The following is a 19,311-nucleotide window of genomic DNA, read 5'->3' as shown; positions in this document are numbered from 1 at the left end:
CGGGCGGCGGCAGCGGCTGCCACGTTGCCGCCGGCGCAGCCCGGCCAGAAGGGGGAGAGGTTCGGCAAAGTCCGGAACCGCTCGGCAATGGCCGGAGGCGGCTGCTGAGGCGGGGAGCGGCTGCCGACGCGCTCTGCCCCGTTCGGCGCAGGGGGCATCGTGAGGTGGGCGCCGCCGGCTCAGCCGCCCGTGAGGGGAAGGGGCGCGATGCTGGCCGACAGCCTGGTGGAGGAGTTCGAAATCCGCGAGGATGAGCCCTGGTACGACCAGCAGGACCTGCAGCAAGGTGAGCCGGGGCGGCGGCGGGGGGCGTGCGAGGGAGGGCGTGTAGCGAGCCGGGTGTGTGAGGGCAGGGGCCGCGCTGAGCGGGGCGGCTGAGGCAAGGCGCTGCGGGGGACCGCCGGGCGCGGGTGTGTGAAGGCAGGGGCTGCGAGGAGGGCGGCGTGGGAGCGAAGGGGCCGCGGCGGGGCGGGGGCCGGGCGGGGCGGCGGGAAGGGCGCTCGGGGGCCGGGGGCGGCGGGGCGGCGGCCGGCGCGTCGGTCGTGCCGGCCTCGGAGCGTCGGAGCCCGAGATCCCCGCACGGCCGCGCTTCCCGCCGCCGCGGAGTCGCTGTCACCGGGAGCGACTGCGGCCGTCTTTGTCTGAGGGAAGGAGGTGCGGCAGCCGGGCGGAATGGTGCCGGGGTCCCGCTCCGCCCCGAGGAGGGAAGCGGCTCTCCGAAAAGTTGCACCTTGCACGGAATGTGAAGGTGCCTTGTTCGGGGCTGGTGCTGGAAGCGCCGGGGTCGGATGCGCTATTGCGCCCTGTTGAGCTCTTTGTAAGGGCTTCCAGTCGATGAAGTTGGAGTCGTAGCAATGCTCGATTAGTTACAGGTTCCTTATTAGAAACTCCTTAGGTTTTCTTACTAAAACATCAAATAACTCCACTACATCTCAGACACATGTATAGCTTGTGTATGTAATTCCATCAGTAGGTCTTAAAACACTACATGCAAGAGTGTTTTAAGTGTCTTAAAACACTAAATGCTGTTCATTTCACAAGTGAGAAAGGAGCCGTAGGAATACAAGTATAATTGCCCTAAACATCTTTTAACAGGCATGATACGGAAAGAATGTGCAATTTCCTTAAGAGCTTAGTGGCATTTATGACTGGTATTTTCTTAAGTTACTTAGTTCTACTTTTTGTTCTTAATCCCGAGTTTGTTTTGAAATGTGACCTCAGATCTGTGAAGTGGCTTCTTGCAAACCTGCTCCGGTCTTACGCGTTTTGCTTTTATACTGAAATACATTGCTTTTTGGGATTGGTGGGTGCTGCTGCACTGTGAACCACAGAGAAAGCTAAGATCAGGTATCTGACCGCAGAAACTCTTTTTGAGACGGGGCCAGGTCTCTCTAATTGTATGCTATATAAAATAGCTCACTGCAAGCTCTATTTAGGTACTCTTCACCCAAAATTAGTGTTTTCCTGGCTCTAGGATACAAACAAATCAGTTGAAATAAGATCCTGAAACTACGGTATGCTGTCACAGGGAAGAGAGTGAAAAGTTTGGAGACATGATTCAGTAATGTTTTTACTATGTCAGTGTTTAAGGAGTTGAAAACCTACAAAGAGACTTCACAATGTATAACAACTGACTTCTTACCTTCTTGATGTTTCTCTACTTTCATATTTTAATTAAAATGAATGAAATAGTCACCAGTTGACTCTGCTGTCAGCTTTTAAGAAACAGTATTCCATTCTAGAGGTTGAGTGCATTTTGGGGGTTTGGTTAATATACCCCCAACGTTTGGACACAATCTTTCTGGGGATTCTCTCTTTTTCCTAAATGGAAGCAACGAATAGCCTTGCCAAAAGGAAAAGGAGGAAAATAAAGTGATAGGCAAGTTGAAATGCAAAGAAGAAATTCCTTGCAGGAATGTTATTTAAATGTTGTGCTGTACTTGATGTCTGGACTCTGAAGGATACTCCTCCTGCTGCTGAGGCTAAGACACACGGCTGTGTGTGAACAGGGTGGTGAGTGCTTGTCAAGGTCTCGTGAAACTCCTCACAACCCAAACAATCAGTGCATGTTTAAAAACTGATGAGCATGGTTATGAGAACCTCGGTTATAAAACATTAGAAAGCACCCTGAAACAAGTTTAAAGCCGTTGTCAGTCAGTCTTTGAGACTTAAAATTAGGGTAGGAGTTTTGGAAAACCTTGACAGCCTTCCTACGTACCAAAGATTTTTGCCTTGACAATGGAGATGGGCTTTTCTGGCATGCTGCTCATGCATAAAGTGCTCATGGAATTCTTGTAAGGATGAGAACGGACAACCTTCTGCAATGTGTTGCTGAAGTATGCTGACCTTTAAAAAGAATTTTCTTATATGGACTGCTCTTTTTGCATCTTGCTGTTACTCACTTTTACAGAACAGAAGGTATTCTGAATATAGAACAGGAATAGGAAACTAAGTAGAAATAAAATTCATTTTGCAATTAAGTAAACTTACACTAGGCTTACTTTTATATCTTGCAGAATTAGTGCCTATTGCTGTTTAAAAGAACAGGCTAATTTTAGATGGAAAACTCTCTGAATAATTTTGTTAGGTGGGTTATGAAAAAGTAGAAGAGAAAGATTTTGGTACTGTTTTTATCTTTTTTTCAATGATGGTAATGCAGTTAGAAGAGATTGTGAAGCACTGGTAAGTGAGGTCTGTTCAACATCACAGAAGACATCCTTGAAGTCTTATTTTAGAGATTTCTGATGGAGCTGTTAAACACCAGTACAACTAATCAGATTTACTAAAACAAAGATCTTTAGATCTGCACATTCGCATTTTGCATTATTAAAAACCTCTCTGCTTCCATCTTTGTGGTGAAAAGGAAAAAGGCATGTCTGTCAGAATTTTGCTTTGCTTTACATAAATTTACAACAGAAAATGCAGTTTTGCTTCTAGTGTTCTGCCATAACTCTCTCCAGAAAAATGTAAATTAATACTTTCCATTTTGTATCTGGAAAACATACATGACACATCTCTCTTGTAAAATTTGCTCTTTGTAGGGCTTCCAGGTACTTGACAATGTAGAAAAATGGATGCAAAAAATTCTGAATTTTAGAAGAGATGAAATTATTTCAGTACTTGCTTTCTATACAGTTAAGGTTTTATTGTATGTTCTGAACACTCCCACTTGTATTTTCCCCCTCAGAAACAAATTACCTTAATTATGAAAGCATTCCTCCCATAGTAACCCATTTGTGCTTCTGCCAGTCTAACAAACAGGATGAGTGTGGAGTATGACATGAATCCATTATTCACCTTGTATTCCAAGTACTGTGTGCTGTTTGATTACTGGGTGAGGGGGCATTTAAGAATGAAGTTATAAACTCCTAAATGTCCTTAAACATGAAAACAAACTTTCACTTTGGGAAGGGAGATGGTAGTAATTCCATTATGCATTATGTCTTTAACATAATCCTAAATCCTCCCTAAAGCTCTTTTTCTACTCTATTAAAATAAAAGAATAGACTGTGTAGTCTTTGCTTTGAATGATGCTGGTATTGTTTTAAAGATGGTGGCTCCTAGTAGAGATCTGTGCAGTACAAGAACTTGTGAAGCAGGACTCCATTTTCTATAGGATAATGAATTCACTGAATTTGAAGACTACAGTATTCTGTAATGAGATAGAACAAACAGCTTGGTGTGTGACTGGGGGTTATTCTGTCCATGAGTAAACAATGTGCAATCTGTTTACCAAATGGGAAAAATTTAAGCAGGATGCCTTAAGGTTTCCTTATCCAAATACTTTAAATCCTGCTTTGTAATAAGTAGTGCTACAGTGAAAAAGCAACGTGAGGATAAACTCCTAAGTACAGACCAATATGCCTTGTGCCTTCTAATTGTACATCTTTTGAAACTGAAGAACTCCCATGCACTGGGATTTCTTTAAAATAATTTTATGGCATTTAAGCTAAGAATCTGACTTTAGGGTAGGAAACAATTCATTGTGCCTGTAACGAATGTGTAAAGAATAGCACAGCTGTTGTTTTGCCAGAATTGGACTTCTACCACTTCAGAGACAAATGTTTGTACTGACTTGTCCTTGTAAGTCTGAATTTGGTCTTTGGCTTACGTGTGGAGATGGAGTAATCATTTTGGACAGGCTGCCAAACTGAAGGTTAGCACAAAACAATCTTGGAGCAGTATTGTATGTGTTACAGTTCCTAGCTGATAAGATAACTGAGAGGGAGCAGGAAAGAAGTAGCATAACATGTTAAAAGGGCATTGCAATCAAATGAAAATGGAATTAATGTGTTTGCTTCTCTGGCTGTAACTACTGATGATGCAACACATCTCCTGTTTATTCATTTAAGGCTTCTTGATGTGACTCAAAGTTTTTCTTGATTTTTTTCTTCTCTTTCTGATTAATGATCCATGTTCTATGTGAGAACTAACTAGGTGGTATTGCATGCATGCAGGTCATGGGTTGTGTGATGGGAAGGAGGTGGAAACTAAGATGTTTCTAGAAATCTGTTGGATCCTTGACATGTAGTACCCTCCACAGAGTAACTACAGTTTTAGCATGAATACCAAGATTTATTACTTTGTCACATTATTTTAATTTTTAAATTACACTTGTCTTTCAACATAATAATACAGAATATCTAGCATTTCTGATGCTGTTGAGCAAATATCAAGCTTCCCTCTAGAACAGAGCTGAGTGTTCAGATGACTTATTTCTTAATTTGCAACAGCTACAGTCACTGCACCCTGGAGGTGATTGAAGATGACTGAAGTGAAATTGAGATTAAGTGCCTGAGAACAAATGACATTTAAAGTGATGTTTTGGAGCACATGAAACAGTTCTTGTCACCCGAGTTTATGAGCTTGAAAAGCAGAATAGCTGCAAGTCTCCATCAGTTTTATGTCTTTTGATATTATTGTTTCACCATGAAAAGCATCTGAAACCTTCATTTAGCACTATGATCCTGGGTGACCTGAACTCTTGTAGAGGGGTAATGGGGAGGAACAGTCAAGTCAATAAAGAGTTCTCAGCTTTGGCCTGGGTCTGCATGAACATTTACAGGGTCTGCTGTGCTGTTCCTCTGAGTGCTGTGAAGAGGGGAAGCCCAAGAGACCTTGGGCAGAGCTGGTGCAGGCTGGGCACGGGGTGGGAGGTGAACATGGCTGGTGTGTCTGCAGGGCCATGGAGGAGCTGGGGAAGCTTCGTGCCCTCAGGGTGTCCCTGGTCTCAGGGCTGACTCAGACTTGCATTGGTGATGTTCTGCTTAGGCGTAAGCCAACTTCCATGTTGGGTACTGGAGATAACTTGGAGCAGTTGTAACAGCAATAAGAAAATACCTCAGGTATTTGATAGCAAGCTTTAGAATTAGATTACATCATTGTTTCTCTCACTTACATGCAAACATGATTTCTTTGTTTAGATCTTCACCTTGCTGCTGAGCTTGGGAAGACACTACTGGACCGTAACACTGAACTAGAAGAATCCTTACAGCAAATGTATGCAACAAATCAAGAGCAACTGCAGGAGATAGAGGTAAAATACCTAAAGGAGCCTTGTGTGAAAGCATCTAGACCTGCAACATACAGTATATAAGTTAAGATCTGGATTTTTTGGGATCTGATGGAAAATACTGAACAATCTTTCACCACTTCTGTTATTTTGAGAAGCTGAGAACCAGTATAGGTGGTTCATACTTAGACCTGTTTCTCTGATTACCAGAAGCTTTGTGCCACTAAATGTTGGATTTGGTTTGTTTAATGACAAATGACTGGTATTTTTTGGTTTTGAACAGAGAAGACAGTTCAGTTATTTTTATTGCTAAACTTTTCCTGATCTTGCTAGGTAAAATAACATTAAATTATATTATGATAAAGACATTAATAATTTAAAATATTACATGAGAATTAATGATTGCAGCATTGAAATTTAAATGCCAATAAGTGCAGAAGTGAGATTTAACTGAAATCTAAAGATATGTACTTCCAATAATCAGTGATAAAGGGAGTTAAAGTCTATTTCAATGTAAAGAAACCCTGCAATGACAAAAAAACCCACAACAAACAAACAAGAAAAAAACCCCTGAAAATAATCCAATTTAAGTAGTATGTAAATATAGGATATAGTGGATATATTGGTTCATATTTTCCAGGGAAAAAACCCAATAACATAACCATCCTTTCAAAACCAGTCATCTTTAGGTAACAGAGTGGAAAAACCTGGCTATTTTTGGCAGTTTCTTTTTTTTTTTTTAATATTGCCTGTGTTCTTGCAGACCTAGCATTTGTCAGCATAATGAGATCTTTTTCAGCTATTAGAGGGCATGCATGGTCTCTAATAATTAAATTATTAAATATTCAGGACTTCACTGACTGACATTGAAAATGTAGTCAGCATTTCCATTTGGTTCTGGTGTGAATCACAGGGAACAGGCTTTGACTGGTATGTACCAGATTTTTACAAAATCTGAATTCCTTTGTGCTAGCAGTACTGCACTTAGAGATGTGCATTTTGTACAGCTGAGACTGAAAATGCTCACTATTGTAGTGGCAAAAGGTAACTGAAAGAATCCTAACCTTAATAATTGCAGAATTATAGGTGACTTTAAAGTAGTCAACACAAATGCAGCATTTTTTTAAGCGATGAGTAATTTCTGAGTGCAGGTTTGATTTGTGGGCGTGTTTTTAGAAGTTACTTTTGTTTTGTACCTCATCTGTTGGCTCTTTCTTCTATTATGTGCTAACTGTAATCTTTGTTATCCTGTTCATTCTGAGATACAGTGGTTGGAATGGCTGATGTTTATATTGCTGCCACAGCGTTAGAAGATGTATTTACTTCTGCAGAGACTGAAAATACCTCATTGCCATGAATAGTTTTTATAAAAAGATCAATTCCTAAGGTGTAGAGAAGACAAACACTTCCAAGGTGCTATACAAATACTGTACACAAGGTACTTGTATAAACAACCATATTGAAGAAAGTGTTTAGCAGAGTTACAACATACCTTTGAAATAGCACAGCAGAACTTTGTGATAGGCAGCTAACCTGGCTGTTGGGAGTGTAGCTACTTAATGAGCAGCTGCATTTTAACACTATCTAGAAATGTGGAAAATACATTATTGTTTGGCTACACTGATTTACAGAAACAGTCTAGTGCTGTTAAGAATGCAATATCCTATTGGTTTAAGCCAGTTTACTTCCTTAAGCTGTTCTGGTGGTTCAGTGTTTGCAGAGGATGTGAGAGAGCTGCAGCTCCAGGAAGTGTCACCAGTGTCCTTCCACAGTGATCTATAGTTGGGTGTTGCAGGGTCAGGTACACATGCAGTCAAACTCAGACATGACAGATGAATTTTTTTTTCTCAATGTCTTGCTCTACCAAGACTTTGGCAATACTACTTTTTGAAGGCTTTATCTAATACCTCTTCAATCTCTTTCCTCCTCTCCCTCAAGGAGAGTAAATGTGTGTTGGATTGTCCTATTAGCTCCCTCCAAGAGGAGGAGAGTGGGAGAACAGTTTTTGTGATGCTTCTGATGTATAAATAGTGCCTGCACCTTGTCTTTGCCCAGCTTGTTGAGCCAAAGGCTGTATTTGTATCTGCTGTACTAACGTGCTGTCTTCTCAGTCCTGTCGCCTGTCTCAATTTTTTCCCTTTCCCCAGTGCCATTTAAAAGTGTAATAGCAGCACAAAACTTTTCTTTCTCCAAAGAAGTTTCTCTTGCACCTGGATTTCTAGCAGGAAAGGGAAAATGAACCCCTTGTTCAAATACCCAGAGAGACTGTCCAACTGAGGAACTGCATATGTTAGCTTACTGGCACAAGGAATTGTTACAGGAATTCACTGAAACAAATGGGAATACAATTTTCATATGCAAGGTATAAAGCAGTTCAGTCTATTATTTTCATATCAGCATTTCTGGCTCTTGTGGGATCATAGGATGCCCTGTTGCACAGGATACATGTGCAAATGGCATATTCAGTCTCTGTTCTTGATTTTTTCCAATTTTCAAGTGCTTGTCTCTGTAACCTACATGTGATCATTCAGCTGTTCCTGTAGCCACTCCACTGAATTTCTGTACTAGCTTTTTCAGTGCAGTATATCCATGTAAATCTTTGGGACTCTTTTCCTATTAATTTGGATCTTAGGGCTAGCAAAGTCTAGAGCTGGCTGAGAAATCATTCTGAAATACAGCATTGCCTTGTCTGTAATGGAGGGGAAAGGTCAAAGGCTGTGGTGTGCTTAAGATTACATCTCATATATTAAATACTAACACATTAAGCATTTTACAGCTTTGCATCATTATATCTGACCTTTGTGCTGACACGTGTGCCACTGACTAGTCACTGTAGATGTAATAAAGGCTGCATGGAAACAGCAACTTTATTCCTGCCTGAATGTGTTCTCAGCACTCAGACCCTGGAAATCTTGACAGCCTCCCAGTTTTCATGTGCTAGAATGCAAGGTGCTGCTTCATATTTGGTGCTCCATTAAACATGAACTTCTAAAGTATTTATTACATCAGCTTTGGTGGTCTGGTTATACCAGGCCAACTGGACACCAGCCCTGAAGATACTGGAGATGGAAGGTGGAGGAAGTGGTGCTTCACCCCTTCCATTCATCTCCAAGGTCTGCAAAAGCCCATTGTAATAAGTGGCAACATCTCTTCAGGCACCTGTGCTTGTATTGCCACACTTGTATTGCAGAAGAAACTCTGAGGATCTCCAGCTCCTTCCTTCAGCTATAACCAATAGGGAAAGTTAATCTGAAATGGGTCACATTGAGATTCTACTGCTAATCTACATTCTATTTTTGTGTAAATCCTCTGTCATGTGTGCACAGCCTACAAAAGGATCTAGCTAACAGCTATCATGTTGATCTTCTAGAAGTCTGTATGGAGCAGTTACTAGTCCTAGATTAACTTATTATCTGTTCTTAAATTGCCTAAAATGTAAACCCACCAATCTTTTAATGAGGTAAAAGGTTAAGTAGAATATTAGAAGTTTTGAGTATGTAACAGACCCATGTAAAGAGAAGTAATTCTGCCTAGGAGTTTGCTGATGTTCCTGCTTGAAGCTTAGTTTTGAGAAAGTAACAAGTAGCAATACAGAATATATTGTAAAATAAAAATTCTATATAAGAGCAAAAGATGTCAGATTTAGGGGGTTAGGCTCAAACTAAAAGAACTGTCTCATATAAGTGCTCATGTCCTGGGTGGGAAAATATAAGACACTTTAAGAGCTTTAGGTGATTGTGAACTGCTAAGACTAAGAATTCCAAGCTTTCTGAGGTTATTCAGGAAACTAAACAGTGTGTGTAGTTAATTGTAAAACCCAAGAGGATTAAATTGAGAATACTTCATGTGAGGTTTTGTTTTCTAAAAAAAGGCCAGGAGACCTTTGTTTGGGATTACTGTAACTGGAATAGTTACCTGGAAGTAATTAAAGATTTGAATTCAATAACATACTTCCTGACACATACTAGCCACATACTGTCTTAAGAGTGACCACAACCTAAATTTTGCTGTGCTGAACCTAATGCTGCTTCAGACTGGAATCACTTGGGTCAGCTGAAAGTATGTTAAATTATGGATGATGCTACCCAATATTTCAGTTTTAATGTTGAGAAAATTGTTGGGTCACCACAGATAAGAAATTTCTGTTGGAGCAGACTCAACCTTTAGAACACAGAGGACAGGTAAGGGCTGTGTTGGAGCCTGAAGGCTCTATCAGTGCTGACTGCAGCACAGCCCCATGCAGGAGGCTGGGCACAGACCAAGACAGCTGGCACCACCTAACCCAGCTCCTCCAGGTAAGGGCTGCCTCGGGAGCCTGGGGTGACCTCCATGACAAAGGCAAGCTGCCTAGTTACTGAGTGTCTCTTCAGCTTACCAAAGCAAACATGGGAATTTACACTTGGAAAGCTCAGGAGTTTCTCTCTGAATGTGAGCCAAAATGCAGCAGAGGAGCTGTAGCTCGTGTCTCAAGAGTAAACCAGTAACAGCAGGGCTGTCTTGCAGTACCTCACAAAGCAAGTGGAGCTCCTGCGGCAGATGAACGACCAGCATGCAAAAGTCTATGAACAGCTGGATGTGACAGCAAGAGAACTGGAAGACACTAATCAAAAACTGGTTGCAGAGAGTAGAGCTTCACAACAAAAGATAATAAGGTAACAAATTTTTAGAGATTCCCTCCCCCCAGCTGTTACTATCAATAAGAGCAGTCCAGGTGTATTTGTGTAGTCACTGGGTGTCTGTCTCTGCCTAGTGGTGTTCTACAATACTGGCAAATTGAAAGGTTAGTTTTATTTAAAGGTCTTTTCACCTTTTAGCTTGACAGAGACTATTGAAAGTCTACAAACACACATAGATGACCTGCAGCGACAAGTGGAAGAGCTGAAAAAGCCTGGACGAGGCCGGATGAGCCAGGAGAGATCTGAGCAGCCAAGATCAATGCACAGTTTCTCATGTTTGAAGGAGCTGTACGACCTCCGCCAGTAAGACTTTGTACCTTACATAGTACAGAACACTGAAACTATTTTAGCAAAACTTTAAAACCTAAGACACGAGCACAGATACCAGAGAAGCTGGAAAAAAATTACCTGATATTCACAACTAGCAAAGTGTCTCCACTATGTGGTACTGTCATTACTTCTGGCCTGCTTCTAGACCACACCAGTATTGGTGCTCCACTTTGTCTCCAGAGCCAGCCATATCAAATGGTAGCCTAGAAAGCTTACAGCAATTTGCACCCCAGTGTTTTCAGTCAGGTAAAAGCAAACACACAAATAATCTGAAAAACTCAGTAAATGCAAAATATTTCCTGTACCTTACTCTTTCCTTGGATGTCCATGGATCTTTCCTTAGCCTTTTTGAGCTTAAGCTGGTTCAAATAACACCTAAACTGGGAAAATGGTGCCTGGGCTGCTTTTTAAATGTAGAGCCATTTGACCCAGCTGAGCTGCATTAATGGGGCAAATGGGACAATCACCTGGTAAAAGCTCAGACTAACTGCAAGCCTAGAGAGCAATTTTGTGAAGAAAACACCTCCACAGACAGAACAGGCTCTTGTAATGGAGGTAATACTCTAGAATAAATCATAAATCCAAAAAGAAGTTATTTCTTGATAATTCCAAAGATAATAGAATCCTTCAAGCTGCCAAAGGGTTGTGAAAATACCAGCCTCCAGCATTGCTTTGTCAATGAAGAAGCTTATTTCTCTATATCAATAGTGACAAAAGTTACAAGAGTGGACTGCTGTAGAAAATACTAGCATCAGAAAGTACTGCGTGGTACAGGGAGGCAATGTGTGTTTAAACTTAAATTATAATTTAATTATAATTTAAACTTACAGACAAGTTGATAGAATAATGTAACATGAGACTGTTAACAAGCTGCCATTCTGCCTAAGCTGTGAGCTTGGTTCCATGGCATGTAAGTCCTTACAAACCCTGTTCTGATTACTAAATTGGCTGATTGGTTAGTGCAATGGCCCCTGTTAGTGTTCTGAAGTGTGTTAGCACACAGTTTAAATATGTCATTAGTTACCCAGGACATGGAAACTTTAGGTGTGGTCTGCTGTGCTTCCTATGTGTGATAACCCTTATTTTGTTTCTGCAGGTATTTCGTTTATGATCACGTCTTTGCAGAAAAGATTACTTCGATGGATAGTCAGCTAAGTCCTCTAGAAGAAGAAAATGAGAAGTTAAAGAAGGCAGTGACAGTTCTGCAAGCCCAGCTGAACGCAGAGAAAGAGAAGAGGGTAACCATGGAAGAGGAATACAGCCTCATGGTGAAAGAAAACTGTGACCTGGAGCGGAGGCTGGTTGACACAGACTTGTATCGGGCTCGGGCCGAGGAGCTGGAGGCAGAGGTAGCTGAAATGCGACAGATACTTCAGTCTGAAAACACACTCCATAATGCAGAGAAATTGGTGCCAGAGTCCTTTTTCATTTCATTCAAGGAATCTCTAGACAGGGAGCTTGGTCAGAGCCTGGCAGATGATGGACTTCTGACAGTGTCGGAGCTTGAGAAGAAGGCGCTAAAACGGAGCAGCAGCGAAAGCCTCCTGAGCAGCGCTGCCGGGGCAGACATTCTCAGGGGCCACGAAGAAACGTGTATTAGGAGAGCTGAGGCTGTGAAGCAGCGAGGGATCTCTGTACTCAATGAAGTTGATGCTCAGTACAATGCTCTGAAAGTGAAGTATGAGGAACTTTTGAAGAAGTGTCAACTGGATGAAGATTCTTTGAAACACAAGGCTGTACAAACGCTGAAGCAGTATTCCAAAGACCTCAATGTGGGGAACACCCAGTATGATCTTTCAGCTAGCAATCAAGAATTCACAATTGCTGAGCTAAGTGACTCTTCCACAAATGCTCCCCCTGAATATAAAGCACTGTTCAAGGAGATTTTTAGCTGTATCAGAAAAACAAAAGAAGAGATAGATGAACACAGAGCAAAGTACAAGACTCTCTCCTCTCAGCCGTAACCTTATCTGTTAGTCAAGAACACACTTCATATGAATGTCAGAAGACCCCTTAAACTGATGTGTTTCTTAAGCACTCAAAATGAATGTTTTGGATAGGCTGGTAGCCCTGTAGTTAACAAGCTAGTTAGGTATCAGCTAGATTCCCTGTTCCTGTGTAGCAGTAGATTTTTAATGTTTAGCACTGTCACACAAACCAGTGGTTGTAAAGCAAACAAACATTATACCTTTATGCTACACTACTACTTCATATTATACTTTATCTCTGGCCAGAGCAGTGGCTGACACTTGTTTCCTTAGTCCACTTCAGAAATAACAGAGCTCAGAACTCTGAATCCCTCACAAGAACCAGACTACAGCTTTCCTTTGGTTCACAGGGATGATGTAGCTCTGTGACTACACTGATGTAGAGAATGAACAAAAGCAAAGCCCTGACCAGTCCCAGGGGCAGCATCTCCTCAGCTGCAGGAAGGGAGCAGTCCAGCTGATCTTGCTTTGGCAGGGTGGTGGAAAGCTGTGCTTGCTTTAAGCTAATACCACGTTTTCACAATCACTAAGCTCTCCCACAGATTAGTATAAATGTCTTTCTACTAAGAAAGGATTTGATGTAAAGTTTGTGTGGCTTTTTAGATACGGTTTCCTTTGTAGGGCACTTTGTCTTAAGGCAAGATACTGTGAATTGACTCTGTGTTATTTGGGACCTACGGTTCTCTGGTGGAATGTCTTCAAAGTTCATTTTTATGTGTATTTGGTGAGTTAGAGAGTTGTTATTTAGCTATTTAACTTTAGAAGTAGCATTGACATAGTGGAGTAGCTTTTAATGTTGCATACTACAAACTTTTAAGTGCTTGAGGAGACAGGCCAGGTAAAACCTTACATTGTTTTGTCTGTTGCTTCCAGTGTTGGCCTCTCTTGACCTATTCCATGCTGCCTGGGGGTGTGGGAGGATGGACACACTGCCAGCACATTCCCTACTGAAAACGGGACCATAGTCTTGTTCTCCCTCTCTTTTTCCATACCCTGATAGTAATTGATACAATACTTAATTCTGAAAAACAATGAACATAGAAAAGGTTGTTCTTCAGAACATAGAGAAATCAGAAGGAAGAAAGGTACAGTGAAAGGTGACATCCTTCTCCTTGTAAAGGGTCTCACAGCTTAATGTGGCCAGCAGTTCTTGGGAAGCAGCTTCCTGCTGAGTTGCTGCGAGGTACCAAACCCTTGACCCAGAATGTTGACAGATTCTCAGCTTCAGTCCAGCTGCTGCTGCTGCAGCTCTGCTGCCTTACACTGTTCTCTGTTCTGCTCGTCCTTCAGGTGCAGTATTAACACTTCATGTTGTGGGAGTTTCTCTAAAACATGTATTGCAGTCTGAAAATTATTTAAAAATGGGAATCTGGATCTTCTGAATATTTTTCTAAGCAAATAAATAATCCAGTCAAGCTGCATGTGTAAGTAGTAATTATATCCATCTGTGCTAATCAGGAACTGAACTTGGTGCAGCTGGCACCTGCATTATCTAGTCTTGCCATCTTTCTACAGAGCTCAGATGGAGTTCCCACGAAATTTGTATTTTAGAAAAGTTATGCTACATGGATAAGAACAGGCCTGTCTGGGACAGAAATCCAGATGGAAGTGAGTAGTTTTTCCTCATTGTTGTGGTTTTTATCAGTGCTGTTCAAAAAAAAGACAGGGGTGGGGAAAGCAGAGTTGCTGTCCTGTCACTGTGTGCCTGCCACCTGCACCCATCTCACCCCAGATTTGGAGACTGGAAAGCAGCACCCTGAGAAAGACACCAAGTGGTTCACTACCAGTGTTCCTGACTTTAGGGACAGGGCAAACCACACCTGCTGGGCAGAAGACATGTATAAGCAGTTCCATATTTTTGGTTAAATAGGTAATCTTCAGTGGTTTATTGCTTTTGGCTAATTTGGAGCACTTCCATAGCATCAATTTCTATGCTTTAAAAATACCAAAAATGTTTCCTCAGAACTTCTTAATTCTTCTGTACTGTACTCCCCCCTTGGCTAGCTGTGCCATTGCTGAGCTCTGCTGTCCTGCAGCCCTTACCTGTGCAGGCTGTGCAATAAATCCCTGCAGGCTGGGCTCTTCTTAGAGCTTCTCCTGGAGCGTGGCTTTCCCAGAGAGCTTTCCAGCCACAGCCACTGGGTCAGTGCCAGCCAGGGCTGCCTGAACATAAAACACATCCCAGTTTTATTGATGCAGTTAATAAACTACACTAACCTATTAAATGAGGTAGAGTTTTAGCAGTTCAAAAATAGCCATTTTCCACTAAAATGTGAAATGCTGTAAGTATGGGGACAATATTCTTAGCCAATCTTATCTGGATTAACTACCTTAATCTTCTTATTTTGGTCAACAACTCAACTCAGCCTTTTCTGAGCATAAGTAGATGAAATCAATAGAATCCCCTTGAGCTTCTCATGTGGTGGAAGCTGCAGCAGAGAACAGGAGCAGCAGTGCCGTGCTGTGCAGTGCCCTCAGCAGATACTCCTGCTGCTCCTGCAGGTAAGGCCAGTTCAGGATGAGCCACCAGGGCTGGGGCCCTGTCCCTGCTGCTGGGCAGCCCCAGCGGGCTCAGGGACTGCACTGCTCTTTGCTCTCTGCCTCCATCCTTCCTCCCCAAGCCTTCAGGATCTAAAAGGAGCAGGTGCAGCTTCTGCTTCTTCTTGGACAAATACAAGGCAGGGTAGAATTATTTGAGATAAAATTTTATTTAAAAATTACACAAAATAGAGGTTTTACATGGTTGCTGTGTGGTAACTACAGCTGGATGCCTTCCAGAGGGTGCCCTCGGTTACTTACCTGCTCTGTCACACACAGTAAATGCACAAGGTCCCTCAAACCAACCCCACACCACTAGAAGAAATCCAGTAGCTGTTCCCCATGTCTCAGATGTAGGTACTTCTCCAAATAACTCATTTCACAGACAACAGGTGAGAACAAGGCTATGTAATACAGAGTTCACAGACAGTGATTTTGTTCCCCCCTCCCAGGCCTGACATTCCCATGAACACGACTACCTGCTCTCTATGAAGAGGGCTGCAAGGGCTATGACAATGCTCACACTAAAGTATGAGCATCCAGGGATTTAACAAAAACTGGGATGTTTGTAAACAAATTTAATTTATTGGCATTACTTACAAAATAAAGTTTTAGACCATGATTTTCCATCATGTCTGTGTCACTATGTGGTTTTATTTTGCCATAACGAAACAGAAGGAGAATTGCAATACATCAGAAATCCCAGATGAATCAAGCTGCAGCCAGGGTCCCGCGGTGCCGTCCCGGCGCTGCCGCGCCTCGCAGGCCATGCAAGCTCTGGGTGTGCTGGCAGCGGCCGCCGCGGGCCCGGCGCAGCCCAGCCCTGCCCGGCCGCGCTGCTCCGGCCGCGGCTCCTCCGCGGGCCGCGCTCACCCCGCGCCTCTGCCCCGTGTCAGGACTGCACCGTCCCCTTGAGGTACCACATCCCGCCGTAGCTCACGCAGCAGTCCTGGGGAGACAGGCAAACGCTCTGTTAGGCTGCTCAGGCCGTGGTGCTGGAGGCACCATCCCTAAAGGCATGTAAAGGGTGTCTGCGTCTGCAGCTGGGTGATGTTTCCTGGTTACAGTGGTGCTGCTGCCTTGATGGTTGGACCGGATGATCTCAAAGGTCTCTTCCAACCTTGACGATTCTATGACTCTAAAGTCCATAAAGTCTTGGGGACAATAAACACGATCAGTAACGAGCCCTTCTCCAGGGCACAGGAGCAGGCATGAACCCAGGGCACAGGGTATCCTCACCCTGGAGGACAGGGGGCTTCACTGGAGGGGACACAGGAGTTGGGGAGGGCTGAGAGCCACAAAGGGACAATGATGCCACGGCCGTGAGGAACAGCAGTGGCTCCTGGGGGAGAACCTGGGGCTCATGCAGAAGCCAGCTGAGGGAGGGAAGGAAGTGAGAGGGCTGGAGGAGCAGGGCAGTGGAGGGGTAAAGAGGGGCTGGAGCTCAGGGGAAGAGGCTGAGGGGAGCAGCAGGACAGCACGAGAGTGAGGGCAGTCACTGGATAAGAAACCCTTTTAAAAAACCCTTTCTATGATAATGAAGTGTCAAACCTCAGCCCTGCTGTGACCACATGTGTGCTATGCCTTGGCAAAGGAGCACAGGAATTGGGTTGTCTTGGGCTCCTTTCCTTGTTTCTATTAGGTGCACACAAAGTCTCTGCAGCTCTGAGCTACTGGCTTCTCTTTCTTTTGCTCCAACCTCCCTCTTAGGTAATTCAACACAGGCTCAAGTACTACTGCAGAACTGAGGCTGTGGAGCTTAAATGTATCTTTGTTTCTGAAGTCTTGGGGCTCATCCATAACAAAAACAAACCCAGAGGTTAGACAGAGGGTTTGCAGACTGATCTATAAATGCAAAAATACAAACCCTGTCAGTCTGTTCCTCTGTGTATAAAAATGAGCACAGGCAGATGGGGAAATAGGAGTCAACAAAACCAATTTCACTTGAAGTGGAATCCAATCTCTTGTGGCTTAAAGAAGCCAGAGAATCTTCCCATTTCATTAAATCCTACTTCTAAATTTTATTTCAGAAACAAAGGTAATTTCCCCTAGTCCTGTGACAAATGTATTCAAAAGCAATAAAGCCTGCCACAACACAAGGCTGGTCACCAGCTGACTTACTGACTTACATAAAAACAGTGCCTGATCACTTAGGGAAAAGTATTTTTTCTAGAAATAGGTTATCTGTTAAATAGCAACAGCATCATGAAAAACTAATGCCAGTACATTGTCTAGATGTTCCAGGAGGGCTGACACTTGAGCTCATGTAGTCACTGACAAATCCCCCAGCACAGGGAGCCAAAGGAAATATTGTCTAGCAGGCAGAAATGTCTGAGCTTATTTTACTGCTAAGACGACCAGGTTCTTTCAAGCAAGACCAGTTTGCTTATTATCACAGCAACAGATCTGTAGCTCTGCAAAGATGCCATTATTCATTTGCAGATCACAATGTAATAAAGTCCTTAAGCACTTGTCTTATTGAAGTGGGTGACAGTGAACAAAGGCTCAGCCACAATGATTAAAGTATTATTTTAGTTGGCACCTTTCTGCTTGGCCATCCTGCATCTCTTTTAAAGTCATGGCCTGTGTGGTCTGTACTTTATACCTTAAACTTCTTGAGCAAGTAGATGGTATATCTTCAAAGAGAGATGAAAGGACTTAAATAAACATTTACAATGAGATGTGTTATCTACTACTCTGCCTGCTGGTTTTGGCCAGGGTTTTGCTCTGTGCAAAGCTGCACATCCTGCTAGAGAATAAAATCCACTTCCTTCTGAACATGTGGCACTTGTTCACTAACCAGCAGCAGTCAGCTGCTAGCTCAGAGCACTGGGCAGAGCCCTCCCACCTCCTTAATGTTTAATTCTGCATTATTTAAAAAGAACTCAAGTATCACGTTCACTACACTCTATTCTCTGCTGCTCCAAGATGACAGAGAGATTTGTTGCAATAATACAAAATAATGTGTGAGCCACTGCTGCTTGGAGGGAAAGAAGATAGAGTGAGACAAGTGCATTTTTAAGAAAACAAGCTGAAACAGGCTTTGTCCATATTCCAACAACAACTGTTCTATCATCCTTATCATTTGTCAGTTCAAGGTAAAATATAATCCTTTGCTCAAATCAAGCATTAAAACTCATGTATTAATTGGATCAAACCCAAGGTGAACAGAAGCTTACCTTTAAAACCCTATCCACCTCCTGCTTGTTGAGGTCCTCCCCACACTCCTGGCTCAGCTGGGTCTGGATGACATTCCTGCGCACCCGGTAGTTTTTCGAAAAGATTTCAAGCAAAACTTGGCGATGCTTTAAAAGAAAATGTACTGTAAGTACACAGAGAACAATTATTCCTGTCTTTCTATCAAAACTGCACGTGCCTCAGTCTGTATAAAATATTCCCTGAACTACATCAGAGGATTCTTGCTTCATAATCCCGAAACCACCCCATATGTTCCTGTTCATCCCATATATTCCTCATCCTCCAAGGGCTCTACAGGGGTCCCTCCAGACCCTGTGGCCACACCTGCACCTGTTCTGTGACCTGGGGCACCCCAAAGGTACAAAAACACACTGAAGATGGAATGTATTCCTCTCAAATGCTTGCATGGGAGCTCACATCACTCCAGGCAAGAGGTTGGCTTGTTCTTGCCTCTTTCCTATAGAAATGTACTGGGTTCATGGAGCTAGGAACTGCACTGCCCCTCCACAGGACATTGGGCACCTGCCCTTCCACCTCCTTCACTCTGACAGCAGTTAGCACTCAGCAGATGCTCACTATGCTGCAAGCATTTCCTACTCTTAAGTATAATAAACAGATACAACAGATACACCTTGTAATCTCTGGTTAGTGTTGCACTGCATTCAAAAGGAAAAAACCTTGGACTGGATCCTGGCCTGCATTGGAGAATCCTTTCTTCTCACAGGTTCAGAAATAGCCACTGAGATCATTACTGACATGATCACCAACATGTTATCAGCTTCCTTTCAGCTGGAAACAGGTTGGTGTTAAAAACACCAATAGAGAAAGAGGAAAACTATCTGCTGTACCAGTTCCAGAAACATGGATGCAAACAATGCCAAACACTCAATAAAAATATGGGGAATGTCAATTATTTTATCTTTACCTGATCGTAAGTGTCACCAGCTTCCCAAAGTGCATAGACCTTTAGTTCATCTGGTGAGGCAGCAGTCTGTGGAGGAAACTGAGAACAAGAGGCTGTTAAAAATAACCAGCTATTTAATGAGTTCTGCTTAATGATTCCATGATA

The 19,311-nt window shown here is 42.9% G+C and overlaps 2 protein-coding genes and 1 long non-coding RNA gene across 9 annotated transcripts in view; 1 reads left to right on the top strand and 2 right to left on the bottom strand.

The window, feature by feature from the left end:
* The first annotated feature begins 51 nt into the window (after positions 1-51).
* On the top strand, positions 52-15,676 carry CDR2 (cerebellar degeneration related protein 2). 2 transcript variants are annotated; one of them, XM_064390689.1, is made up of 5 exons: positions 52-286; positions 5,424-5,536; positions 10,016-10,164; positions 10,327-10,491; positions 11,615-15,676. In XM_064390689.1, the coding sequence occupies exons 1-5, from the start codon at positions 208-210 to the stop codon at positions 12,480-12,482; spliced, it is 1,374 nt and encodes a 457-aa protein (XP_064246759.1). In that variant the 5' UTR covers positions 52-207; the 3' UTR covers positions 12,483-15,676. The 2 variants fall into 2 exon arrangements, with proteins under 2 accessions (XP_064246759.1, XP_064246760.1); XM_064390690.1 differs by lacking the exon at positions 52-286 and adding an exon at positions 392-410.
* LOC135281642 (uncharacterized) lies at positions 5,837-11,163 on the bottom strand. Its single transcript, XR_010348227.1, has 2 exons — positions 10,824-11,163; positions 5,837-10,729 (listed from the first exon to the last, which is right to left on the bottom strand). It is a non-coding gene; the product is annotated as an uncharacterized LOC135281642 (long non-coding RNA).
* POLR3E (RNA polymerase III subunit E) overlaps positions 15,189-19,311 on the bottom strand; it is a 28,205-nt gene continuing 24,082 nt past the window's right edge. For all 6 annotated transcript variants that reach the window (XM_064390675.1, XM_064390671.1, XM_064390673.1 and 3 more), the window contains exons 19-21: positions 19,168-19,245; positions 18,224-18,349; positions 15,189-15,993 (exon numbers count right to left, since the gene is read on the bottom strand). In XM_064390675.1, coding sequence (XP_064246745.1) covers positions 15,937-15,993; positions 18,224-18,349; positions 19,168-19,245 — 261 coding nt within the window. In that variant the 3' untranslated portion in view covers positions 15,189-15,936. The remainder of the gene's footprint in view (positions 15,994-18,223; positions 18,350-19,167; positions 19,246-19,311) is intronic.

This window comes from Passer domesticus, chromosome 15 (genome assembly GCF_036417665.1).
Source record: "Passer domesticus isolate bPasDom1 chromosome 15, bPasDom1.hap1, whole genome shotgun sequence".
NCBI lineage: Eukaryota > Metazoa > Chordata > Aves > Passeriformes > Passeridae > Passer > Passer domesticus.
The sequence above is the reverse complement of the archived record's forward strand: the minus strand, read 5'-3'. Positions and strand labels throughout refer to the sequence as shown.